Raw genomic sequence first — 27,947 nt, 5'->3', positions numbered from 1 at the left:
CCTATAAGATGCTTTCTCCACTTCTCCGGGCTCCTTCCATTTTCTCCACCTTTCACAGAGTCCTAACTCAATAAACTATCTCAAGCAAGTCTTTCCAGTTAACGTGCTCTCACAACTATTTTTCCAACAACTTTCTTATGAATCACTAACACTCATGAGCTCTTAGCATAGTATTGAGTACTACACAGAGGGCTCTATAAGAATAAAATACCTTAAAACTTAACCCTATTGTATTCTGTTATAATCTCCCCTTTCTGATGAGCAAAAAGGAGTTAAACAGGCTAAATAACTCATAAGCAGTAGCACAAGATTCACGACTTAAGAGCATAACTCCCATCTGCAGACTTAACCAATATGAAAATCCACAGTTCATAAAGGAGAGGATGGCTGTCCCACATGCAATCAAAACACAACCCAAACATTCACAGACACTTACAAGCAGAAAGCCACTTACAGAGAACATTTAGCTTTGTTGTTTTACAGACAGGGAGACAGAGGCATAGAGAGGGAAGTAACCTGCTCACAGTCTCATTCTTCCTCATTCTGATTGTGCATCTTCAAGAAATGTAGCTTTGGTTTGTTAAAGTGAACTAAATATGGCCTGAGGAGGACTCTGTACTTCTATATTTGAGTCCTTGTGGACCAACCTTAACCTAACTTAATAGACAAGATTGAAAACCTAACTTATGCGTCTGTTACAATACCTGAGTCTTGGCCAATCTTCCGCGACTCATACAGCAGCCATACTTCCACCACTCATACACTGCTGAGTGCTCAAACTGTTCATATAAGGCAAACACCAACCTGTAACCAATCCAGCTGTTTCTGTACCTCACTTCCGAGTTCTGTAGTCATTTCCCTTCTTTGTTCCATAAATTTATTCTGACCATCAGGCATCCCTGGAGTCTCTCTGAATCTGCTGTGATTCTGGTGACTGCCTGATATGAGAATCACTTTTTTTTTCTTCCTCAATTAAACTCCCATTAAATTTAATTTGTCTAAAGTTTCTTTTAACAGGTTCCTTGGCTTAGGTCCTTGAGGCAGTGGCTGTGCATTATTTTTTCTTGGGAGTGAGATAGCATTAAACTAATAAGCATATTTGCTGCTGCACATAGGGGGTCAGGTGAGGTAGGGGTTGGAGCAAGGAAGCTGAAGCATCGAAAGAAGTTGAGTCCTTTGCCCAGAGTCACTTTAGCTGTGACAGCTGGCCTGGTATTTACTGTAATGAGATCATGTAGTTTTCAGAATATGAACTATCTAATGTTTAAATGTTAACTTTTACTTGGTAGCAATCAGTTAAGCTGCATAACCTCATGGAGGACCACAACAAAGTCCAGGTTACAATCATTGTAAAAGACAAAGGTAAGTGATGTGTTAGGCCGTCTTCAGCATCTTAATATTTCAGGGGGGAATTGGTCTCATTTGTCCTTAATTATTAGTCAAGGAGAAATAATCTTTTCAGATTGAACCCAGAACTGGGACGAGGGTGAGGCAAAGAAGCCCTCTAAGATAGAAAATTTAAAGAGGCAAGATCATGCCAGTGCTGACCCCACAGCTGCAGGGCCCTGAGAACAAGGGCCTCATTAAATTTTGTACCCTGGACATCTCGCTTGCCTTACCCTCACCCAAGCCCTCATTCCATCATTCTTACCCAATGTCTGGGTTCCTTCCAATTCCCTCTTCCCTTCACATGTCACTCATTTGAATAACACTGGGTAAACCTTCTTAAGGTTCCTTTATTTCCCAGTCTAACTATCCCAAACAGACCCTGCATCACACAGTTTGAACTGCCATCTGGAACCTGGGCCTGAATGGGGCTTTTAGATAGCTGTCTGGACACTTGGCATCTGTTCTGAGCTAGTCAGAGGTGGAGTGGCTGTGGCTTTTTGCAAGGAGCGAGGAGCTGCACCCTGGGACAGCAGAAGTTATTTGGGCAATTTAAGTAAGGCCTCAATCCAAGAAGACAAAGTGTACCACAGGAATCAGAAACCCAGACGAGAGCAAACAGCAGGAAGCTGCACTTCTGCTTTGCCCAGTGCCCTTGTGTATCTGCTGTGGGCAAAGCACACCAGGTACTAGGATCAAGATGGGATCCTGTTGCTTAGCTAATCCTTTTCTGAGTCCCAGGAACCAATTTCCTAATCCTGATTCTTTTGGAATTTTCAATTGACTAAAAAGGGGCTTCAACAGTTGAACAGGTAGGGTAGCTCTTGGCCAACAGGTTGATAAGGATTCTTAGTTGCCTTCATTCTTAAGTAAAAACAGGAAAAGTTCAGCTATTCATGGAAACTTTGCTTTGGTGTAGGTTTGGAGGAGCTGGAATCCCGTCTCTTGGTTCCCGGAGACATTCTTATTCTTCCAGGAAAATTTTCGTTGCCATGTGATGCTGTTTTGATTGATGGAAGCTGCGTGGTGAATGAAGGCATGCTTACAGGTAGGCAGTTGTCATGGAGCTTCCTCTTCCCTGTCTGACATCTAATCAGATCAACATATCCTTACCTACCTTATACCAGACCCTTGCTAAGATATTCAGAGATAGGTGAGGGAGACACAACCAGCCTTTGCATTTATATGGAGACACAATATACACAAACAGGAAATGTTTAACAATATAAGAATTAAGTCACAATAAATGTGAAATGAAAACAAATGTTTAATATGACATGTGATTAATTGACCAATTAGTGGGGTGAATAGGGTGCTTTGGGTTCAGAGGAGGATGAGAGCACTACACAGTTTGAAGCACAATCTCTTCATAAACATGAGAATGGTTTATACACATGTACAAAAGAGATACAACCTTAAAAGCCATGACTCCCACAATTGGAAGGCCATAGAGGTTTTATCCAACCCTGCACTCTATAGATAGAAAACTACTGAGGCCAAGGTTTCACAGGAAAGGAGTTTGAGTTGAACCTTCGGGCAAAGACGATCGCACAGTTCTGTTCTTTAGCTTTATATTCCTGTTGATCTCACTGAGCAGAAACTAATCTTCTAGTTATAGTTCAGGCATTCCTAGTTCTCATTTGTACTTTGTTAAGTCTACTTGAATTTGTATAATTAGTAAGATACTACTTATAAAATATTCTTTAGGCAAAAAATTAAAATACACAGCACATTGTAATGAGAGAAGAAGAGACTATACAGCAACACAGAAATAGAAACTTTGTCTTTCATGCTTACAGATTGTTTAGTTTTTCTGTTTTCAAATGGCATAAAGACAGGGAAAATGTTTTAACATGACCTAAATGTAGGGAGAGTTCATTATCTATCCCTAAATTGTTCAACACAAGCAGATTTTACATTAAAATGGGTCTGCTTAATTCAAAATTGAGACAAGAAAATGTAGTAAACATAAATATGTTCAGTATAATTACAAAATACTCCTTTAATGTGTTGAAATGTGTCCTATAATGATAGTGATGAGGATTTGCATACTGATCATATCTTTTACCCAGAACGTTGCCATAGTATCCGACCTGTAAACCTCAAGCCCAAGGAAAACTGTCCTTCTCATTCAAACACAGCAGCTGCCTCACACCTCCCAGCAGCCTGACAGTGAAGAATGACTTCTCTCATTGGTAACAGAGAGTGTGGCAGTGAGCAGTGTGAGTGTGGCAGTGAGCAGACATGGGGAGGAAACACAGAAAGTCTCACTGCCCTTGGGCTGCCCTCTGTCCTTTCACTGTAGCGGGTGTACAGAACTTGCCTTGATTCCCAGGAAAACTCAGAGAGTTCCAGAGGAATAGAAATGACAAACAACGCTGCCTTTCAACAAATGTGCAAAATGGATCCAAATGACCTTAAATGACAAGTGGCTTCTAGTTTCCCTCTTTGGAAAAATGAAGTCATCAGCACTAATATCTGTGTAACTTAAGTACCGATAGAGGACAGTTTCAGAGACAGACACATGAAGCAAAAATACATTATTTCTTTTTTGTTAACTTCTTCAGAAAGATCTAAATCCCAGTATGGTCTAAATACTTTATTGCACAGCCTACATAGATCCTCCCACTCATGTACATATTTGTGGAAAGGATCTTGATTAAACAGAGGATTAAGGTAAGATTCCTGAAACTGCAAAGGTATTCCTAGGGAATTTGTCCACAAATATGATTTAGGTATTTCTTCCCTACGTACGAAATGGTCCTTTGCATAGATAGAAGTCTTTATTTATGTAAGAATAAAAATATCAAATATTCCTAGCATCTCTATAGCAACTTACATTTTATAAATAACTTTTATATCTCACTTCATCATGGTATAAAACAAATTAGACTAGGAGCTGTTAGAATACCGATTTACAAATGAGGAGAGTGAGGTAAAAAGACCAGAGCTGCTCAGCTAGCAAGTGAAAGGATCAGAATTGGAGGTGGCATTTGCTCCCAAATATAAAGGACCATAGGCGTGAGAAAGATAATTCTAAGCTGGAAAAAGCTGCTGACTTCATCTTCCTGCCTCATCACCTTTTTCTCCCTAGTTGGTATTCCCATCAATAGTATCCACTTTCTGGTAAGCTCTTCTCCTCCTGCTCTCCTTAGCCTTATGCTATTGTCATAAATTCAGCTGTGCAAGAAGTTTACCTTTATTTTATAACTACACTTAATTTTTATGTCGGTTCCAAATTTTGCCATCCTTAAAAGTGTCCAGTGTGAATATCTAATATGAGTCAGACAGTTGTCCCCATCAGTTAGGTGGTCTTCCTCACCCTTGTCTGACTGTCCTAAGATGTGCAAGACATCAGGGAGAGGGGTCTGATGGAGGGCAGCTCTTCTTCCTGCTGCTCCCACTCCACTCTGAGCTGTCTGAGGCCTATTTACCTGGACAGGGCGGCAGATCCTGGTGCTGTTCGCGCTGTTTCCACAACCTTGTTGCATGTCCCCGTGTTCTACTGTGTTGCACACCTCTTCTCTCAGGGACACACCACATCTAAGTCCCGCTGGATTCTCTTCCAACTCCCAGTACGAGGACTTTGATTTAGCTAGAAATGCAGTAGAGGAAAGGCTTGGTGAGCAGAAAAACTTTGTTCTTACTCTCAGATAGTCTCTCAATCCATGATCAAACTCATGAAGGACTTCAAAAACTCAAAAGCCAGTGATCAACTCCCCCGTCCTTCTCTTCTGCTGTCTTTCCTGAAACAATAATCAACTTCAAGATCTAGCTTCTCTCAAATGGGAGGAGTCTGGAGACAAAAGGGAATATCATTTGGGAGGGGGGGAAATCTGTTAATTTAGAAATTATCTCTTGGCACTATAGCTTTTTTTCTTAGTTCTCATACGTATTAGGCATTGTGCTAACATTTTATATATACTATACCATTCAACCTGCAACTCTATTAGAGTGGGCAAATCTGAGGCCCAGAAAGGGTAACTCATTTGCCTAAGGTCACACAGCTTAAAAGTGGCACAGCTGAGATTTGGATTTGTTTGTGAATTCACTCATTCTACAGATATTTATTAGCCCCTACTATGGAGCAGGAACTCTGCAGGTGACACAGCAGTGAACAAGGCAGATAAGATTTCTGCCCTTGTGGAGCTGATATTCTAGTGACAGAGACAGAAAACATGAAAGTATACAAATGACACAAATTTTCAACAGTTATAAGTTATATGAAGAAAACAGAAGACATCTATTGTCTTAATAAATAAATTTAATGCCTTAAATACAGGCATTTTGTCCCCAGAACCTAGGCTTGTAATCAGTGTTTCCTCATTCTCTTAGGGATAATTATGGCGAAGAGGGGTGGCATGCACTCTGCCGCAATCCCCTTCCCTCTTCTTCTCTTCGTTAAGCTGCGGATGTATTTGAGATGTGTGTGGGGAGAGAGTGCAGTGACCTGAGTTGGACATGCAGGGATTTTCCTAAGTGATGATCTCACATCGATATCATGTCAGACAAGCTTATCATCAGTTGATAGGTCGGATCTTTTTCTCTCTTCCTTTGATCCTTTCGTCCTCTCTTTTTATCATCCTCCTTCTCCCTTTCCTTTTACTTATTTATTTGTTCATCCATTTATTCCATAAAAGCTCAGAAATGCCTACCATGTGCCAGGTACTGTGTTGTGTATTGGTGTCACCAAGTTAAATGAGAAATGGTCTCTGGTCTCAAAACATTTACAGTCTAATGGTTCTAGAACTATAAATTAAAAGGACTTGGAATTTCAAACACTGTCACCACGAGGAGGCATCTTGATCCTTGTGGACAAGGGAGAGAACCTCCACGTGACAGCACAGGGAGCCAAATGTACAGTTGATGATGAGCAATGATGGTTCTTTCCTCTAAAACTCTCTTCAGCTTCCTTGGACCCCACATCTTTTGTAGATGAATCATCCTTTCTTGGGCTCCCCAGAAAGGCCAAAACATGAGGCTTCTTATTAATATGCAAATAGCATAAAAGAGACTTGAAAACCATCTCTCTGTAAAATCATCTGACTATTATCTCTGGAACAAATTATCTGCAAATGACTTCCATTACTGATTGATCAATACATGACGGCCTCCAGTTTCATCGGTTTTGTGTGCAGAAAACGGTTTACTGATGTTAGCCTAAGTATATATTGTGGATTAATATTCTGTGATTCAAAAGCAAAAAAAAAAAGGAAATGATCTCTAAGTATTTGCCTCTTACAAAGGCTGATTTCAAAACAATATAGTACCATAATTTGGAGATTTGTCAAAACATTCTAACCCTTCTATGAAGCCATAGAATGCAATTGATACATCTACACAATGGATGAATATCATAATTGTTTTAAAGAAAATGGCATAGGGAACAACACTTGCCTAAAAGAATTTCTTGAAAAATATTCAAGATTGCTAATAACAATTTTATAGCTTCTTACACCTTAGCATGTAAAAATACATCACGGCAGAAAATGAGTTTTGAAAAACCAATCATAGAGAAACTTGGGCGTTTTTATTTAATTCATCTGTGCATTTGAAAAAACTATGTGTTTTCAATATACCAGAATCTCTGGGACACATTTAAAGCAGTGTGTAGAGGGAAATTTATAGCACTAAATGCCCACAAAAGAAAGCAGGAAAGATCTAAAATTGACACCCTAACATCACAATTAAAAGAACTAGAGAAGCAAGAGCAAACGCATTCAAAAGCTAGCAGAAGGCAAGAAATAACTAAGATCAGAGCAGAACTGAAGGAAATAGAGACACAAAAAACCCTTTAAAAAATCAATGAATCCGGGAGCTGATTTTTTGAAAAGATCAACAAAATTGATAGACTGCTAGCAAGACTAATAAAGAAGAAAAGAGAGAAGAATAAAATAGATGCAATAAAAAATGATAAAGGGGATATCACCAACTATCCCACAGAAATACAAACTACCATCAGAGAATACTATAAACATCTCTATGCAAATAAACTAGAAAATCTAGAAGAAATTGATAAATTCCTCGACACATACACCCTCCCAAGACTAAACCAGGAAGAAGTTGAATCCCTGAATAGACAAATAACAGGCTCTGAAATTAAGGCAATAATTAATAGCCTACCAACCAAAAAAAGTCCAGGACCAGACGGATGCACTGCCGAATACTACTAGAGGTACAAGGAGAAGCTGGTACCAGTCCTTCTGAAACAATTCCAATCACTAGAAAAAGAGGGAATCCTCCCTAACTCATTTTATGAGGCCAGCATCATGCTGATACCAAAGCCTGGCAGAGACACAACAAAAAAAGAGAATTTTAGACCAATATCCCTGAAGAACATTGATGCAAAAATCCTCAATAAAATACTGGCAAACCGAATCCAGCAGCACATCAAAAAGCTTATCCACCATGATGAAGTCAGCTTTATCCCTGGGATGCAAGGCTGGTTCAACATATGCAAATGAATAAATGTAATCCAGCATATAAACAGAACCAAAGACAAAACCCACATGATTATCTCAAGAGATGCAGAAAAGTCCTTCCATAAAATTCAACAGCCCTTCATGCTAAAAACTTTCAATAAATTAGGTATTGATGGGACGTATCTCAAAATAATAAGAGCTATCTATGACAAACCCACAGCCAATATCATACTGAATGGGCAAAAACTGGAAGCATTCCCTTTGAAAACTGGCACAAGACAGGGATGCCCTCTCTCACCACTCCTATTCAACATAGTGTTGGAAGTTCTGGCCAGGGCAATCAGGCAGGAGAAAGAAATAAAGGGTATTCAATTAGAAAAAGAGGAAGTAAAATTGTCCCTGTTTGCAGATGACATGATTGTATATTTAGAAAACCCCATCATCTCAGCACAAAATCTCCTTAAGCTGATAAGCAAATTCAGCAAAGTCTCAGGATACAAAATCAATGTGCACAAATCACAAGCATTCTTATACACCAATAACAGAGAGCCAAATCATGAGTGAACTCCCATTCACAATTGCTTCAAAGAGAATAAAATACCTAGGAATCCAACTTACAAGGGATGTGAAGGACCTCTTCAAGGAGAACTACAAACCACTGCTCAATGAAATAAAAGAGGATACAAACAAATGGAAGAACATTCCACGCTCATGGATAGGAAGAATCAACATTGTGAAAATGGCCATACTGCCCAAGGTAATTTATAGATACAATGCCATCCCCATCAAGCTACCAATGACTTTCTACACAGAATTGGAAAAAACTACTTAAAGTTCATATGGAACCAAAAAAAGAGCCCACATTGCCAAGACAATCCTAAGCCAAAATAATGAAGCTGGAGGCATCATGCTACCTGACTTCAAACTATACTACAAGGCTACAGTAACCAAAACAGCATGGTACTGGTACCAAAACAGAGACATAGACCAATGGAAAAGAACAGAGCCCTCAGAAAGAATACCACACATCTACAACCATCTGATCTTTGACAAACCTGAGAAAAACAAGCAATGGGGAAAGGATTCCCTATTTAATAAATGGTGTTGGGAAAACTGGCTAGCCATATGTAGAAAGCTGAAATTGGATCCCTTCCTTACACCTTATACAAAAATTAATTCAAGATGGATTAAAGTCTTAAATGTTAGACCTAAAACCATAAAAACCCGAGAAGAAAACCTAGGCAATACCATTCAGGACATAGGCATGGGCAAGGACTTCATGTCTAAAACACCAAAAGCAATGGCAATAAAAGCCAAAATTGACAAATGGGATCTAATTAAACTAAAGAGCTTCTGCACAGCAAAAGAAACTACCATCAGAGTGAACAGGCAACCTACAGAATGGGAGAAAATTTTTGCAACCTACTCATCTGACAAAGGGCTAATATCCAGAATCTACAAAGAACTCAAACAAATTTACAAGAAAAAAACAAACAACCCCATCAAAAAGTGGGTGAAGGATATGAACAGACACTTCTCAAAAGAAGACATTTACGCAGCCAACAGACACATGAAAAAATGCTCATCATCACTGGCCATCAGAGAAATGCAAATCAAAACCACAATGAGATACCATCTCACACCAGTTAGAATGGCAATCATTAAAAAGTCAGGAAACAACAGGTGCTGGAGAGGATGTGGAGAAATAGGAACACTTTTACACTGTTGGTGGGAGTGTAAATTAGTTCAACCATTGTGGAAGACAGTGTGGCGATTCCTCAAGGATCTAGAACCAGAACTACCATGTGACCCAGCCATCCCATTACTGGGTGTATACCCAAAGGATTATAAATCACGCTGCTATAAAGACACATGCACACGTATGTTTATTGTGGCACTATTCACAATAGCAAAGACTTGGAACCAACCCAAGTGTCCGTCAATGATAGAATGGATTAATGTGGCACATATACACCATGGAATACTATGCAGCCATAAAAACAGATGAGTTCATGTCCTTTGTAGAGACATGGATGAAGCTGGAAACCATCATTCTCAGCAACTATCTCAAGGACAAAAAACCAAACACCACATGTTCTCACTCATAGGTGGGAATTGAACAGTGAGAACACTTGGACACAGGAAGGGGAACATCACACACCGGGGCCTGTCGTGGAGTGGGGGGAGTGGGGAGGGATAGCATTAGGAGATAAACCTAATGTAAATTACGATTTAATGGGTGCAGCACACCAACATGGCACATGTATACATACGTAACAAACCTGCATGTTGTGCACATGTACCCTAGAATATAAAGTAGAATAAAAAAAAGAAAAAACTATGTGTTTTGAACCTATTACATATCACTAGGAAAATGAAGAGTATACAAATTTATATATGTCAAAGTTCTTGTTCCCAGTTATGACCTAGAAAGAGAGATGAGACCTAAATTTGTATAACTATGATTGATATAATACTATTTCCAAATTAGAAATATGACAAGTTATCTTGCTAATTGAACATTTAGTAAAAAACTGATGGAATTTTAAATTCATTCTAATACTCTTTAAATCTTGGAGCCAAAAGTTATTATTAACATCTATTTTGTCTCTGAAATGTATCCTTTTTGAACTCTGAGCTGATTTCTTTGTACCTTAAATATTCTGTCTTATAGCCACCAGGGAAAGGAAAAAAAGTGCTACCTGCAAAGAATGGGGGCCAATAAAAGGAAATGCAAGTGGCCTACTTGAGCTGGAGCTTTTGTAGGGGAATGTCAGGCAATGATGTTTGAATCATGGTAGGCTTTGACAATCTAGCAGGAGAGTTTGGTCTTTATTCAGTAGTGGCAATGGAAAAGGCTAAGGATTTTGAGCAAAAGAGTGAGATGATAAAAATGGGACTTGGATGGGCTCCATCTGAAAATGATGTGGAATAACTACTATTTTCTCACCTTGCTCCATGAGCTTATGAGGGCAAGATTTCTGTCTCTCTTGTTCATCATATTCCTAGCACCTAGCACAGTTCCTGGAACAGAATAAGTAAAATAGTTGAATGAATGGGTGAATGAATAAACAAATGAATAAATGAGTGAATGTAAAGCAAATAGTAATTACTATTCACGTGCTGGAAAGCTCCTTCATTGCCTAAAATAGTGCTGGGCTTAATGAATACTTGGGAGAATGATTCAGTGATAATTCATCTATAATAGGCTGCTTTTAAAATTATGACAACAAACCATGCAGGCCAGGTATAGGATAGATAGGCAGATCTAATCTAAATATTTGCAATAGAATCAAGTCTACCATTGCTTGTACCACCAGCATCTCTATGAACAGTCATCTGACTCATGGGATGGGCATTAAGACCGGATTAGTTGTGGTTTGTATAATTTCTTGAAACTGGCATGCACCAGTTCTGACCAACTACCTGAGCTTACATAGATTCAACAAAATACAATCCTCTTTAGGAGAAAGTATACCTGTTACAAAGACACCATTGCCCCAGATGGAGAACACTATGCCTTGGAAATGTCACAGTTTGGAGGATTATAGGAAACACATCCTTTTCTGTGGAACAGAAGTTATCCAGGTCAAGCCCTCTGGGCAAGGGCCTGTACGAGCAGTCGTTTTGCAAACAGGTTAGTGGATTCCACTTTTGTAAGTTTAATTCATGCTTGAACATGGGGAGAGTCGGATTAGGGAAATTTAGTTTAGGATTATGGAGTTTGCCACATTCTGGTAGTAACAACATGCTTTTTTCCAAACAGACCCTTATTATTCTAAAGTGTCACTATTTTTAATTAAATGGTTTATTGGTAAAACCCTTCTATGTGATGAAGGGTATGTGTAGGTGAAGTAAAATTTGTCAAAGGTAAAACTATGCTCTTCTTTTTGCTTGTGACCACACGCTGCTTCTATCTCCCTTGACACCTCCTCTGAGTGATTACCAAAAAACAATTTCAGCCACTACGACTATGAGGATTTTTTCCTTTCAAAGAGTTGCTTGCTAGGCTGTATGTCAAACTCAGTAATAAAGAACTCCACCTGGGTGCCCTCTAGACCAGTTAAAGCCAACGAATCTGAAACTATTCATCCTCCTGTATTGACTTTCTCTGTTAATATCATCACCATCATGCTGGTCTCTTAATAACACTCCAACTCCTCTTGTTTCCCATACCAAATGTGGCACCAAATCTGGATGATTCTGCAAACACTTCCTGAGTCCCAGTCTTTTACATGACATGACTCAGTGAAGGCCTCCTATGACCTGGTCCTAGCTCTCTGTTCTAACCTCTGACCTCTGGTTCTGCCACCCGACTTATTCACAGATGCAAAATACACTTTACACTGTGATACCTGTATGCTTTAGTTTGGTTTATGATTTAGTTGTTCTAGCTGATTTTTTAAAATTAAAAATATCAAAAATTTTTAAATGTTCAAACTAGTTAGCAGGCACTAGACACTAGAGCATTGCTCAGCCTGTGGCCTACATGTAAGCTCAGGGTTAAAAATCATGAAAACCACCTGAAAACTTATAAAATGATTAGGTAGCAGGTTAGAGGACACTTTACTCTTTTCCTCAGAGACAGTAAAGGCATTTTTAGGAGACCAAGTGTCCATCAAGCAGCCTTACTTGATCTATGATTATCTTTATGCAGGTTACAATACAGCCAAAGGGGACTTAGTGAGATCCATCCTGTACCCTCGGCCTCTGAACTTCAAACTATACAGCGATGCCTTCAAGTTCATCGTGTTCCTGGCCTGCCTTGGTGTCATGGGTTTTTTCTATGCCCTAGGGGTATATATGTACCATGGAGTAAGTACTGGGGGTAAGGCTTTTCAATAGTATAGATTCTGCAAAGAGCTTGACCTAACTCAGAGGGTTGGTTTAGGTTACATCTTGATCCCATCATTCTATGAATCATTACTGTCCAAAAGAGCTTCTTAGACAGCGGAAATGTTCTCATGCCTAGTTTGCCCCCAGTGTTTAGGTAATACCTAAAACACTATGCAATCAGTGGGTTTCCCATGTATTCTGGTTAGGGTCTGAAATGAAGTTAAATTTCCACTTTTACAGAGCTGGTACTGCATGAGATACCTACTTCCCTTTAAGCTACAGGGTGTCAGGTTTCATTTGGATGCTCCTTGTCACAGCCTGGTGGCTAGGGAGGGAAGGCTTGTCACTAAAGACCTCTGAGGTCCTTTCTGGTCCTGAGAGTCTGATTTTGCTGTGAACCAGAAAACAAGAAAGTCTGGGATCATAATAGTGTGAGCTGGTGGGGAGGAAGAGAAAATTGTGAATAAAACATCCAAACAGGTGAAAAACTGTGAGTGGCTTAATTACAATGTCCAAATTGGTGGCATCAATGAGCGTGTGTGTGTGTGTGTGTTTGTGTGTGTATGTTTGTGTGTGTGTGTGTGAGAGAGAGAGAGGTGGGCAGTGAATATTGGTGGGAAAAGACATAGTAACAAGAATTTCAAGGCAATGTTCACGCCAAAACTTAACTGCTGAGTAGTTATTTCAATCTGAAATAGCTCCCAGGGAGCATTTCTGGGTCAAGAGAGGCCCACGATGGGGCCTGTGAAGAGCTAGGCAGAATGTCAAGGTCACTGGGGCTGGAATTTGAGGGAGTATGCCAATTTAATCTGGGGAGCTGGAGCATTGGGCAGAAAAGCAGGAAAAAAGCTCTTGGAAGCCCTGGCAGTATTTGAGAATGAGGTTTCCTGGGAAGAATTTAACATCCAATACACACTGAGGCAACAAGACTAATAATCCCAGACCCCAACTTCTTGTGGGTCAGAACCTGTGGCTCTGTTGGCTGCCTCTATCTGCACTGGTTCAGCGCTAGACAAGGCTGAGTCCTTAGGGTCAAAACTCTTCTGTGTCTGTGGTTGGGAAAAGAAGGGAGTAATGAATTTTGTGATAAATTGATATTGGGCAAAAGATGTCCCAGCAGACATTGCTACTGAACTTGAATCCCATGTTTCCAATACTTAAAAAAGTATTTATGGCTAAAATGATGGTTAATTTAACAAAAACATAGGTGAGGTTCTAGAGGGTAGAATCATTAATATCTAGAGCATGTGCGGAAAACAAAACAATCAATCAGTCAACCCTGTGATTTGACCTCATCCCTGACCTTAACTGTGTGAGCCTCCTCTGGAGACCTGCTGTATTAGTCTGTTCTCATGCTGCTAATAAAGACATACCTGAGACTGGGCAATTTATAAAGGAAAGAGGTTTAAGGGACTCACAGTTCCACATGGCTGGGGAGGCCTCACAGTCATGGTTGGAAGGCAAAGCAGAAGCAAAACATGTCTTACATGGTGGCAGGCAAGAGAGTTTGTGCAGGGGAAATCCCATTTATAAACCATCAGATCTCATGAGACTTATTCACAATCATGACAACATTATGGGGGAAACTGCCCCCATGATTCGATTACCTCCCACTGGGTCCCTCTTACTACAGGTGGGAATTAGGGGAGCTACAATTCAAGACGAGATTTGGGTCGGGACACAGCCAAACCATATCACCTGCCAGGGATCCTGAGTTCACAAAATTGACTTGATAATAAAACATATTGGTCATGGGTTTGTACCCTGCAGTAAGACAGAATAGGGTTCAGATTTCTGTCATTTACCTAGTATGTGGCCTTGGGAAAATTATTTAATTGTTAAAACCTCAGTTTCCTTACCTGTTAAATGGAGAAAATAATAGTATTTACGTCATAAGGTTGTTATAGAGAGCAACTAAATAATATACGTAACCTAATACAGTTCCTGCTCCAGAGTTAGTATCCAGTGAGAGCAAGCTAATTTTATATTGGCTTCTCTGTAGTTAATAATATATGCTGAGATCTTGGAAGGATGTTGGTCCTAGTTTTTAATTATATTGCCATCCATTCAATCTATGTCCTGAGCACCTCCTCTGTGCTAAATCCCACGCTAGGCTCTGTATCTAGAGATCAATAAGGTAGATTCAAAGATGAATAAGCCATAGCTGCTACACCCAAGGAGTTTGTAGGCTAGTGGGGGAGAGAGATTCATAAGCCAACAGTCAAGCTTGGGCAGAGGGAATGCTAAGTAGAGGGAAACAGAGCCAGGAAAGGGGATGGTGGACTGGGAGTAGGGATCAAAGGTCTCCTTTGCTCTGCAGTAGGAGACAATGTGCTCATTCCTTTGGCACTAGGAAGGGTGGCAGTCTGCTGTGCTGGGCTATCCTGTATGAAAATGTCTGTCCTCTCCCAGGTTCCTCCAAAAGATACTGTGACCATGGCCCTGATCCTCCTCACCGTGACTGTCCCTCCAGTGCTGCCAGCTGCCCTGACCATAGGCAACGTGTATGCTCAGAAGAGACTGAAGAAAAAGAAAATCTTCTGTATCTCCCCACAGAGAATCAACATGTGTGGGCAAATAAACCTCGTGTGCTTTGACAAAGTATGATCCAGACTTCTCAGGTTTAACGTTAATGATTTCAAGGCATGGTGGAGCTGGGAAGAACCTCAGAAAATGTCTAGTCCAGTGTTCCCATTTTACAGATAGGAACGTTGAGGCCAGAGAAGGTCACAGAGTGAGCTAGTGCAAGATCACATTCTAGGAGCCTGCTCTGCTGACTCTTAAAGTTAGCAGCTTAGCCACCACATCATGAATTTTTTATCTGTGAAACTTAATAATTTGTGTGCCTGGTTTGTGGTTTTTTGAAACCATCTCTTACTGTGTAACTTCTTAGACTGACTGACTTGGCAGAAAATGTGAAGAACATTTCTGTTTCCTGAAATGTTTTGTCCAGAAGATAAGTGAATCTGTTTCCTCTCTCCTCCTCTGCTTCTTTTAAGGAAAGGAAGGAAGGAAACAATGACCCTGTCCTGCCCCTTTGCTCCTCCAGGGCTTGTGACTCCAGGCTAGGCTGTCTCTGTGCTTAGGGACCTGGAAAGGTGGCAGAGGAGGAGCATATGCCACATGGGGAACACTGCGTTTACCAAGCAGGTCCTGACACCCCCCCCATGACGTGAGTCTCCTATGGGGAACCTGGAGGACTTCAGCATTAGCTGCCTGCTGTTTGGATCCTGCCCTCAGCTTGGACAGGCCAGTTTAACTGCTATAAAGCAGTGGGCCTGGCTGGGTCCCTTTTGTCTTCAATTCATGTGCATTTGAATAATTTATTAGGGCCTTTGCCATTTTGTGGCAGAGAGCCACTGCTGTGTACAATGCTGGTAGAGAGTCCCATAATGAGTCATTCCTAGCCCTTGAGAAGCTTCTAGTCTAGCTGAGAAAGCAGGAAAATGGGAGTGTAGATGGCGATCATGCTGTGAGATGTGTGTTTAATAGAGGCCTGAGGAAAGCGTGGGGCACAGTTACCTGCCACGGTTGGAGGCCACCTTTGAGGTGCAGCCTTGGTTGTTAGAAAGAATAAGCCCCAGGCTCAGAGCTGAGCAGCTGACAAGCACAGGGGTACAAGGGACCCACCGCATGTGGGGAACAGAGGACCATGGGGTGTGGCTAGAATATGGGCTGGTAGGTAGAGAATGAAGCTGGGTTGAGGGCAATTGTCATATGCCACGCTAAGGAGTGGGTCCTTGTCTTGATGCCGAATAGGAGCCTTTACTTTTTAAGAAGACTGCTGACATTTCTTTAGGTGTTTTCTATCCCACCAGGGGCAACTGGGGAGATGGGATGGAAGGGAGACAAGACTGAAGAAAGAGGCCATCTGGGGACAACAGAAGAGATCATTGCTTGTCCCAGACAAAAAGGACAAGAATGGAGAGTAGAAGGCAAATGGGAGTGACTCCAATGAGTAGACTCGACCAGGCTTGGTCCCCAGGTGAAAGGGGTATATCTCTTAGGTTATGTCAGTTCTCTTTCTGTTTGTATTTTGTTTGGCAAAGAAAGTTCTCGATCACCACCAGTCAAGAACCGACAAGGTTAACTTCATTTTAGATTCAGGGCCAAATAACACCCCCTTGGAAGTTCTGTAACAGGGATTCCTGTTACTTCCTCATGAGCCTCACTCGTGTCTGGAATATAAGAGGGAGACTTATGAAATATGTTCATTACATATTCAACTGTTTCTAAAATTAATTTTTCCCGAGGCTGTTCATTTTATTTCCTGTATAAAACCTCTCCCTCCACATCCTCATGTCCTCACCTGCCAGGCTGTCTGTGAGGCTGCTTTTAGGTGTCCTTGGTCAAACTCTGCAGGGCATGATGACACGTGACAGTGCAAAAACTCTTGATTGAAATTTGGCAAAATGAGAAATCTGACCCAGAATTTGGTACTAAGTCTTTGTGTGACCTTTTATTTTTTCTTTTGAGATGGAGTCTCGCTCTGTCACCAGGCTGGAGTGCAGTGGTGCAATCTCAGCTCACTACAGCCTCCGCATCCTGGGTTCAAGTGATTCTCCTCAGCCTCCCGAGTAGCTGGGATTACAGGCGTGCACCACCATGCCCAGCTAATTTTTGTATTTTTAGTAGAGACGGGGTTTCAACATGTTGGCCAGGATGGTCTTGATCTCTTGACCTCGTGATCCACCCTCCTCGGCCTCCCAAAGTGCTGGGATTACAGGCGTGAGTCACCGTGCCCGGCCCATCTCTGTGTGACTTTTTAAGAAAAGCAGATTCAACCACAATTGTCTCTGAGTTTCTTTCCAGCTTTCACATTATAAAATTCTATCACCATCATGTTGGAATAAAGCACTCTGCCATTAATTGAATTTTCATCTAGTGTTATTTCCAGTTTCGGAGATTTCTGTCACTGGGCTTCTGAGTCCATTTGTTCTCATATATATTTCTATTTTCTATTGGTTTGTTATAACTTCTGCAAGACAAGTTCTTTCTTTTTATTCAATTCAGCCCAAGCCTGGGCTTGTATTTATGCTAAGAGGTTTTCTCTTTCTATCTTATTCCCCTTAGAACCTCAACTATAATTTAGTTTTCTCTATTTATGGTTAGTTTTATTGTTTAGGGGTCATTTTCATAGAGAGATAACATAATCTAATTTCTGTTTTGCTGCAGTATCATCTCTGTTTTCATGTTCAAAATATTGATGTTTAAAAACATCATCAGGAAAACATATCAGTTTGAATTAAGTTGCAAACTGTTTTTGAAATGCAACAACTTGAGGGGATTTGGAAACCGAACATGGTAGAGTCCTTTATAAAATGCAGGAGAGAAATGAAACAAATAGCTCTTTTTCAAAAAGTTGTTGTTTAAGAAATAATTCACTCGTGTGTTAGCGCCTTCTTTGTGAAGTTCAAATAAATGAATGAAACAAAGTTTTCTTAATTATTTAATCTAGAAACCCAGAAAGAGCTTTGTCTTTCCACATACCCTGTATGATTCACTTAACATTTTCTAGTTTGGTGGAAGACTCCAGAAGGGCTGGATTCTGGTTCTGCCTCTCCAACCTACAGGCCACTATGACATTAGGCTCCTCATTTCACCTCTAACCTGCCTCCACCCTGTTAACTCAGTTGTGAAATGGAAAGCATTGTAAACACTTTCCTGTAAAGCATTATGCTAATGGATGTGCTATAATGACGGAGGTTGCCATTTTATAGAAAACTAGAAAATTCAGTGACTTCTATAGAGATAGGCTTGAAAAGTAGTGTCAGAGACTTGGATCTTAGTGTTGAAACAGGGTATTCTGCCATGCTTGGTAAAGCTCTGGTGGGCCCTGGCAGTGCTGAAGCAGCTAGCTGTAGCCAACTCACTTACTCAGGGTGTTAAGCAGGCCTAAAACTGTTAGCCTACTGCATCAAGACACCAGAGTATGTAATTCATCAACACCTGTGAAGCAATGAGGACATTAAAAGTGCTGTGATAGTACTCGGCTCCATTTTTCTTTCTCTGTTTCATTATCTAACAAATACTCTCCCATAGTATGGCGAATCAAATCTCTGAACTATTTTCCCCTTGATCTAACAATAAAATCCACTTAGGGGCATTAATTAATATTTATTATTAGCATTTACTTTCTCTCTATAGTCTCAAAGCCCTTTATCAACATTTCATTATCAATCTGGACAGTCACTGTGTCACCCATATTTTTAGAAAATTACTGTGAACCAGATGGCAAACTGTGAACTGAACAGTCTTGAAAATGAACAAAAAAAAATGAGCTCTGCTTCAGCGAGATAGCAGGTGACAACTAAAAGTCAGACTCGAGCTGATTCTTGTACTGAACCTCTCCTGATTAACAGCAGCAACGGTCATAGCAATACACAAACCAAACCAAAACAAAACACTTTCATTTTTTCCTCATCATTAGTAACTGAAATCACCTAATTATTGACATGGTCTTTTGGGGATCATGTAGCACCTGCTTAATTTTTCTTGTGGGTACTCCTCTCTGATTTAAAATTTGGTACTTATAAACAAGGTATTTAGACTACTGGATCTACCATAATATCTTAGAAGCTTGGGTTTTGTTTAAATTACTATATAATTAAAAGCTTTAAATCTTATGCTAATATTGCTTTTAATTTTTATTCAGACTGGCACTCTCACTGAAGATGGGCTGGACCTCTGGGGGACTGTCCCTACTGCTGACAACTGGTAGGCCTCTTATGTGAAAATGGAAGGTGTGTTTGGTGGAGTTACCTGGATGATACTGAAATCCATCTTTTGGGTGTTAAGGGATGAATGTCACATAAAATATATACAATAGTTGGCTGGAACTAGTTCCTAGTTATTCTAACTTGCTTAAATGAATTCTAATTTCAGAATGAGAAAGGAAAAGTAGGTCTTCAAAATCTCCATGAAAAATGGAGTAGGATGAGGTGGATAATTAAGGAACTAAATGAATAAAACAGAGAAAAAAGAGCGAAATGAAGACCATGCTTAATTAAAAACTACAAAACTTCCTGGGTGGCTAGTGCAGGCAGGTGGTGTTTCACAGTCTAGTGGGATAAAAAGGTGCAAATACACCCACCTTTGATGTACAACACAGGCCATGAAAATTGTTACTATTAAGGCAGAAATGTCAGAATGGAGAAGAAGAAATGGAGATTATTTGATATAACACAAAGTCCTGACTTTTATATAATTACATGGTGGGTAAAGACAAATTAATTTTGAAATTTAGTGAATCAAAGAAAGCCACCTGAAGGAGATGGCACTTCAGATAGGTTTTGAGGGACATGCGGCTAGAGTTTTTACAGCTGTGGGCTAAAAGCTGGCACTAGGGAGAGGAGAGGACAATCACATAGATGTCTACTCCAGAAAGAGCTACAGAAGGGAAAGAGTGTCCCCGGAGGGTGAATCTCCTCATGGTATCTCCCTGTGGCTTCTAGCTCCTTCCCTATGGGCTAAGACTTGCCTTCTCAATTTGAGCGGTGATGGCCTCTGCTCTTAAGCTCTGAGTACCCTATTTTGGTGCCAACAGTGGCTGAGGCTGCTGTCAGTGACAGAAGACACTTTGCAGGGGACTCCCAAGATGACGAAGGGGCCAGGTAAAGCATGGCACAAGGTAACAGCAGACAAGCAGTGTGATGTTGCAGAAGATACCCTGGACTGGGTGACAAGGAACACCTGAGCTTTAACCCTACTGATGTGTCTCTGCTCCTGGTGCTCAGATGTCCCGGCCAGCCCTTCGTCCAGACAGGCAAGGAATCTATTGGCCAGAGCAGTGAAAGGGAAAAAAGATGTCCGCAGTTTCCACCCCTCCATGTTCCTCCCTTGTCTCTGGTACTCTGAAGGTTTTCGGAGACTAGAAACAACTAGACACAATCACTATTCAGCTGTAAGGTGGGAAGAGAGGAAGGTACAAGATACCAGTTTGTATTATCAAAGAGAAAAACAGGCTTTAGAGGTGGGATGTCCAGGGTGCTTCAGGAAGTAGGGGCAAACTCTAAAGGGCTGAGTCGTGAAAAACGCTTCCGCATCCATGCAGCCTTCTTTCCTATCCCTAATTTCCTGCTCCCTAAGTAGCCCTAGAGACTTCTTGCCTAGGCTGTGTGGCTTTCTGCAGACAGCTCTGCAGAGTTTGCAGGTATGACTCCCAGCTGCCTGTTCAGTGCCTTCCCACAATGCTGCCATTATGTGGGCTGGCTTCAAGTAATATGAAAAAAGTCCTTGCAATTCTATCCAAAGCCTCTGAAACTATGTTATTGATTGGCCAGTGGCAAATTCTGTTGAGAACAAAATTCATATCCAACTCAAAGAAATGTTTATATAAAGATAACTCTGTAGGCAAAACACCCTGTTTAAAAAATAAAGAAACCAAGTGGGCAGGGGCTTAAGGGCAGAGAAGTCTCTGGACAAGCATAGCAATAGCGAGAAGTTTATTGTGGATCTAGAGTACAGGGCATAAAGGACATTAGTAGGAGTGGACACTGTAAGGTAAGGTAGATCCAAAGTGGACAGGACTTTGAATACCAGGCTAAGGGGTTTGGACTTTATCATTTGGAGCATAGGGAGCCATGGGAAGGTTCTGAGCATGAACGTTAGGTGTTTGGAGCTCCACTTTAGTAAGATTTAAGGGACAGAATGTGCAAAATGATTTTATCAAAGACTTTAACATTACCTTCTCTACCAGCTTCCAGGAAGCCCACATCTTTGCCTCGGGCCAGGCTGTGCCATGGGGCCCACTGTGTGCGGCCATGGCCAGCTGCCACTCTCTGATCCTTCTCAATGGGACCATCCAGGGAGACCCTCTGGACCTCAAAATGTTTGAGGGCACTGCCTGGGTAAGGTGATAGTTTAATGGAAAGATGAGAATCTGAGGAAATCTTTACTGGGAGTGCTGAAGCTTTTCTAATTTTTGTTAAAACACGGAGAAGGTTCATAATAATGTATGTATGAGCGTGTAACACTACCAGAACTTCCCAACCTGTGCCCCAAAGAACTCTGTTAATGGTTGCTCCATGAAATAGGCGTCCATTATTGAACAAACTTGGGAATTGTTGTTTAAACAAAGTTAAACTCATTTCTTGACTGCCTGATTTCTTTAATATACTGTGGTGTTTTGTGAATATTCAAGAGGGAATATGAAATGCAGCATTTACCAAACCTATCTGACCTCAAAAACCTTACTGACACCCATAACCCAGCATGTTCTCCAAAACATCAGTGTTTTCCAAAACACTATCAGAGAAACAGTAGTCAAAAGCAGTGTTCTCTGGTAGAGCAGCCACGAGCCATATGTGGCTACTCAGCCCTTGAAATGTGGCTCTGCAACTGAGAAACTGAATTTTTAATCTGATTTAATTTTAAATAGTTTACATTTAAATAGCCACGAGTGGCTGGTGGCGACTGTGTATTGTAAAGCATAAGTCTAGACACCAAACTGGAGGACTGCATTCCAACTGGTTCAATCTCCTGAGCTGAGTGTGAATGAAAACGGAAGGGTATAAACCCATCCTGAAGGCTGCCATAGTGGAAAACCCTCTGCATTTCACCACTCTCCAGCTGTGTGATCACAAAGCCAGAGCCAGGACTGAGTCTGTGACCTCATCTGTACGTTTGGGGTAATAATGCCTCATTCACGGACTTTTGAGCACTGAGACTATGAATCTAAAGGGGCTTTGAGCACAATGAAGAGCCAAACAAGTAGAGGGTGTTCACTAATTAACTGGTTAGTTAATTACATCCTGCTGCCTCCAAAGAACATCCTAAAGCTATGTCCAATGATGTATAAAATACAGTACAGCAGTTAAACATAGCTGCAAAAGAATGGGAACAAATGATTGCAGGGAAACAAAGCACACCTAACAAAGAAGCTAATACAAAGATGTATAATAGGGAAATTTTAGCTTTCTAGAGGGCAAATCAATGAAAGAGGAAACCTGGTAAAAAGGGAAACTTCTGATACCAGCAAGTTAAAATAGAGCATTTGCTGTGGAAAAACATTTGACATAGTGACCAATTCTCTGGATCTCAATGGAGAGGAATCAGTGTATTGACTATAAGCAGTGTCCTTAACAGAATCATTGGGATTGACACGGTGATGAGTTGTGCAGGGTCATTTTATATCTGGCTTTGGTCCTGGCCCTAACTACATCCCCCTCTCCATTATAGGAGGGCTGATCTGTCTTTACAAATAACATACTTGTTTGGGAATATAAATCTTTAGTATTAGCTCTGTAAGAACCATCTGTAAGAATAGTTGTATCCATCCCAAACAAAGCATAAAAATGCACGATTTTTCACTGAGTTTAAAGCTGTGTCAGAAGCTGTCTTGAGTATCTTTTGGTAACTGGGAACCTTCCACTCCACATACAGAGGAGGGAAACTGTCCTTTTAGACTGTCAAGAATTTTAGCATTTGAAGGGATGTCAGAATATTTTTCAGAAGAAATTGAGATCTACAGAAATAAAGTGGTGTCCCCAAGATTAAACAGGTAAGTGGCAGAGTGGAAACCAGATACTATCTCCTGTTTTCTGACCTCTACTATTTATATATATGACTGTCTTTCCCATATTTTAATATTGGTTAATATTGGCTTCTCAGAGGTATTAACTTCTGTTGTAATATCCAAAGAATACAAGTCATTTTCAAACAGGCTTTCTAATTTGCTAGCAGCTGACATACCAACTCCCTAGTTAACTCAATTAGGCTAGTAGCATAGGTATAGTATGAAGAACTAGTGCCATGTTTATCTCAGGACTCAATCCTAACTCATCTGAGAGCTATGGTGCTCGGCAATGTTGGAGACTACATTTCCACTTAATCCCTCCTCCAATTACTAGATGTAATCATTTAGAAAGATCCATGGACCTGTAGCTAGCACTTCTTCCATCAATTACTTCTTAAAATGAATTCACAATATTTTTGGCTTTTGACATTCTACAATAAGGCCCCTAATATAAATCGATACAACAGAAATTTGACAATGACAGTATTAAGATAATTGGCCTGGAAGAGAAAACATGTAAAAATGGCTTTGAAAAGATTAAAGTATTGTGCAAATAAGAGATATTTCTTTCTTAATATTTTTATTCAAAGAATCTTATGAATGTTTTCATTTTATAACAGAAAATGGAAGATTGCAATGTAGCCTCCTGCAAATTTGGGACGTCAGTTTCAAACATCATAAAACCAGGACCAAAAGCCAGTAAGGTATGATTTCCTTCTTTACATCACATAGCTCTTTCCCCATAAAACTGGTAAAACATTTCTGACTTTCACATATTTTTATAGTCCTATTATTTTGCCTTATCCTAACAGTTTCCACGGTTGGTTTGCTGTTTCTTTCATTTCCGAATTTATCTATTAATTTATTCAACAAACACTACCTGTGTACGCTAGGGCATTGTGCTAGGTGCTAGCAGATAAAGAGGCTTCAAAACAAGACACACTTGGCTCTGGGTTGGAGGAACAGGTCGACTCGTAGAAAAATCAATATAGGTGCAGATAAGTGCAACACAATGTGCCAAATGCTATAATCAAGGCTGAAGAAAGAGTTTCAAGAGTCCTGACATGGGAGTGAATACTGTTTCTGGGAGATAAAAGCACCGCAGAGGAGATGACCTGTGAGCTTGGCCTGGAAGGTGATTAGGATTTCTCCAGGGGAAGGTCCTTGCAGTCCAGACAACTTGTTGAGGGGGTCACTTTAAGGCAGCCACACACACACACACAAAATCAATGTTGTGACAAATATACTACATCAAGATGTCTCTGGGCTCATTGCACAGTAAAGCCCTTTTGTTGGTATGCATTTGGAAATATCACTTAGCAGCTTGTTAAGCATCCTGTTGTTGATGGGCTTGCAGAGTCCAGTGGAAGCCATCATCACCTTGTGCCAGTTTCCATTTTCCTCGAGCCTGCAGAGGATGTCCGTGGTCGCTCAGCTAGCTGGGGAGAATCATTTCCATGTCTACATGAAGGGTGCCCCAGAAATGGTGGCCAGGTTCTGCAGATCTGAAACAGGTACTAACACTTTTCTCTTTCAAGAAGTAAAATACTTTCGTTTTTTCTTTGAGACAGAATCTTGCTCTGTCCCCAAGGCTGGAGTGCAGTGGCCCGATCTCAGCTCACTGTAGCCTCCACCTCCCAAGTTCAAGTGATTCTCCTGCCTCAGCTTCCCAAGTAGCTGGGATTACAGGAGCATGCCACCACACCCGGCTAATTTTAGTATTTTTAGTAGAGACGGGGTTTCACCATGTAGGCCAGGCTGGTCTCAACCTCCTGGCCTCAAGTGATCCGCCTGCCTCAGCCTCCAAAAGTGCTGGGATTATAGGTGTGAGCCACCGCGGCCAGCCGAGACCAAATACATAAAGTCAACAAACACAGAAAGCTTCACAATCAATGAACGTGGAGCTGCTTGTTTCCTGGGTAGGTGCAAAGTAGGCCCAGTAGATCCTAAGAAGCAGGGGTGATCATTTCAAGGCTGGGAGGCAGCGACTAAATATCTGGCTGTGGGTGCAGTAAGAAAAGTACAACCACAGTGGGGCATCTGGGAAGGAGACGAGATGTGAAGCTTGCATCAGGAGCCAGAATAGGGAGCTACTGAGGGTCAGAGAACTGGGGGAGGTATGAATGAGGGAAATGGAGAGGTCTGGACGCTAGGTAAGTTCTGCAGACATGACTGCTCTGTCACCTCCAGGGAGAATCAGATCGATGGGAGGAGAATATAGAAGAATATAGAACAGAAATAAAAGTGATCAGAGTAAATTCAATGGTATTAGAGCAAGATAATTTATCATTTTCACAGCAATTTCATCTTTCTGGGCCAGACTTTGAGCTGATTTGTATTGCTTTTTAGTCTTATAAACATATGCACTCTTTAAGCGGCAGCCAGATTTATAAGAATGTTGTTGCATTCAAATGAGTTCATTTGGATAAAATTGGTCTTTTGTCTTCCGATTTTCATGTAGACTCTCCTTATGATTGCTGATGGCCATCAACTTGTGCAGAGAATTCTAGATTTGGCAAATAATTCCTTTAACTTCTCTATTGGGAGTCTTTTTTAAAGCCGTAGAAGTAGCCCCTTTTCTTCTGTCTTTGATCTTCAGCACAGGTCACATTAACTCTGTCCTTCACTGATTACAACATATACTGTGTTTGCTTTGTTTCAGCTATACGGGTACAACTGAGCAACTTCTTGACATTTAAACTGGTATCTATTGTCCCTGCTCTCTCAGTAAGGATTTGGGCCTGTCACTTGGCACTTGTTTTCCTGGCAGCTCTTTCAGTTCTTCCTGTTTTCCCAACTTCCAATCTTTGACTTACGCTAATACTATCTTCAGTGATTTCCACCACCACCGTACCCCATTTTTAGAAATAGAGAGCTAAGAACTTTCTTGAAATTAGATTCCCACCTCCAGGAATATTTTAGAATTACAGAAAGTCTGAAATGAATGGAGACAGAGAGATCTGGAACTTCTCATTTTATGGATCAGAAACTAAGGTGCAGAAGGGAGACTGAACATGACTAAGGTCCACACGGAAGTGGAAGGGAGAATAGAACTTAGTCGATTTGCCACCTAAGCTACTATACCTCCCATTGTTCTGTGGTTCCCTCTAATACCCTTGCAGGTACATTATAAATCATAAAGATTTTATAAACATAGTTGTGATTGCCATGCTAAAACACACAAATGTTGGCATTGTGTCATCTTTCACCTAAAGCAGGATTTGGCAAACTTTTCTGTAAAGATCAAGATAGTTCTTACTTTAGGCTTTGCCAATCACATGGCGTCCATTTCAATTCCTCAACACTGTCACTGAAGCCTCAAAGCAGCCATAGATAATGAACAATCAAATGGGCATGGCTGTGTTTCAGTGAAATTTCATTTATAAAAACAAGCTATAGACCAGATTTAGCCTGTGCATCCTAGTTTTGTTTTTTTGACCCCTGATCTAGAAGATCAGCTGTTTCTCTCATTTTATGCAAGTACCCCAGTCCTGAGGTCTGTTCTTACTGAACGCAGTTGGTACATTTGACACCCAGTTTGTCTGAGTCAGCTTGTGCTATTATAACAAAAGACCATAGACCGCGTGCTTGAACAACAGAAATTTATTCCTCACAGTTCTGGGGGCTGGAAAGGCCAGGATAGAGGTGTTGCCCAATGTGGTTCCCGGAGAAGGCTTTCTTTCTGGTTTGCAGATGGTTGCCTTCTTCCTGTATCCTCACATGGTGGAGAGAGATGTGTTTTCTTAGGGCATCAATCTCATTCACGAGGGCTCCACCCTCATAACCTAATCACCTCCTGAAGGCCCCACCTCCAAATACTATTGCTTTAGAGATTAGGCTTCAACATATGAATTTTGGAGGGACACATTCCATCCATAACGCAGTAAATGACCAGCACGGCTTTGACATTTTTTCCATCAGAATAATAAGAACACACTGATGAAGTTGTTTGTGGCCTTTAGGAGAAGCTCTAAGTTTTCTATTAAAGCACTTTGATGGAATGAAAGTTAAGACAAGGTACAATGGCTGTGTCCTGGAGTCTTGCTTAGGCCAGCCTTCAACATGACCTTACACTTACCTGTTTCTTCTACCCTGGCAGTGCCCAAGAATTTCCCACAGGAACTGAGGAGTTACACGGTGCAAGGCTTCCGTGTCATTGCTCTTGCCCACAAAACCTTAAAGATGGGGAATCTTTCAGAAGTGGAGCACTTAGCCAGGTAAGCAACTCAGAAATTGGCACTAGAGCAGGCTCTGTGCGCATGAAGTGTGAGTCCTGGAGATGAACAGATGAACAGTTCTAATCAACTGGAAGGCTCTCAGAGACAGAGAATTAATCTTGTACAGTCCCCTGACTCAGAGATGGACAATTGTAGGTGATACTGGAGACGACTTGCTCGAGTCACAATGCTGGTTGGTGGCAGAACAAGGATGGTACTTGAGAGCTTCTGACTCCAAGATACCAGTGTGTTATCTCTGCTCGGCACTATGTTATGTCAACTTTAGTCGCAGCTCTCATCCCATCAAAACAACCAACGCTCCTTCAACCTCAGAGCATTATGTGACCAATCAACTTGGGTGGCCCATACACAGAGAGGTTGAGAGAGGGAGACAGTTGGCACTTTGAAAGATTTTGAGAATACTTTAGACATGGTTTTTTCAGTGCTCAATACTACAACATCTCCTTCGTATCTGTGAAGGTAACAAGGGCAAATTGAATTACTTATGAGAAATAAAATTCGGTATTCTTAATTACATTACAGGGATAAGTTGTCCTCATTAGAGGATAA

At 40.9% G+C, this 27,947-nt stretch overlaps 1 protein-coding gene across 1 annotated transcript in view; it reads left to right on the top strand.

The window, feature by feature from the left end:
- The window catches only part of ATP13A5 (ATPase 13A5), a 108,477-nt gene that overhangs the window by 32,443 nt on the left and 48,087 nt on the right, over positions 1 to 27,947 (top strand). Inside the window, exons 8-17 of the mRNA XM_003807659.5 lie at positions 1,290 to 1,362; positions 2,306 to 2,434; positions 11,275 to 11,445; positions 12,466 to 12,623; positions 15,057 to 15,245; positions 19,300 to 19,361; positions 21,343 to 21,493; positions 23,781 to 23,864; positions 24,518 to 24,674; positions 27,260 to 27,377. Of these exons, the coding sequence (XP_003807707.3) occupies positions 1,290 to 1,362; positions 2,306 to 2,434; positions 11,275 to 11,445; positions 12,466 to 12,623; positions 15,057 to 15,245; positions 19,300 to 19,361; positions 21,343 to 21,493; positions 23,781 to 23,864; positions 24,518 to 24,674; positions 27,260 to 27,377 (1,292 nt within the window). The remainder of the gene's footprint in view (positions 1 to 1,289; positions 1,363 to 2,305; positions 2,435 to 11,274; positions 11,446 to 12,465; positions 12,624 to 15,056; positions 15,246 to 19,299; positions 19,362 to 21,342; positions 21,494 to 23,780; positions 23,865 to 24,517; positions 24,675 to 27,259; positions 27,378 to 27,947) is intronic.

The sequence above is a fragment of the Pan paniscus genome, chromosome 2 (assembly GCF_029289425.2).
Source record: "Pan paniscus chromosome 2, NHGRI_mPanPan1-v2.0_pri, whole genome shotgun sequence".
NCBI lineage: Eukaryota > Metazoa > Chordata > Mammalia > Primates > Hominidae > Pan > Pan paniscus.
This window is presented reverse-complemented; position numbering and strand designations above follow the sequence as displayed.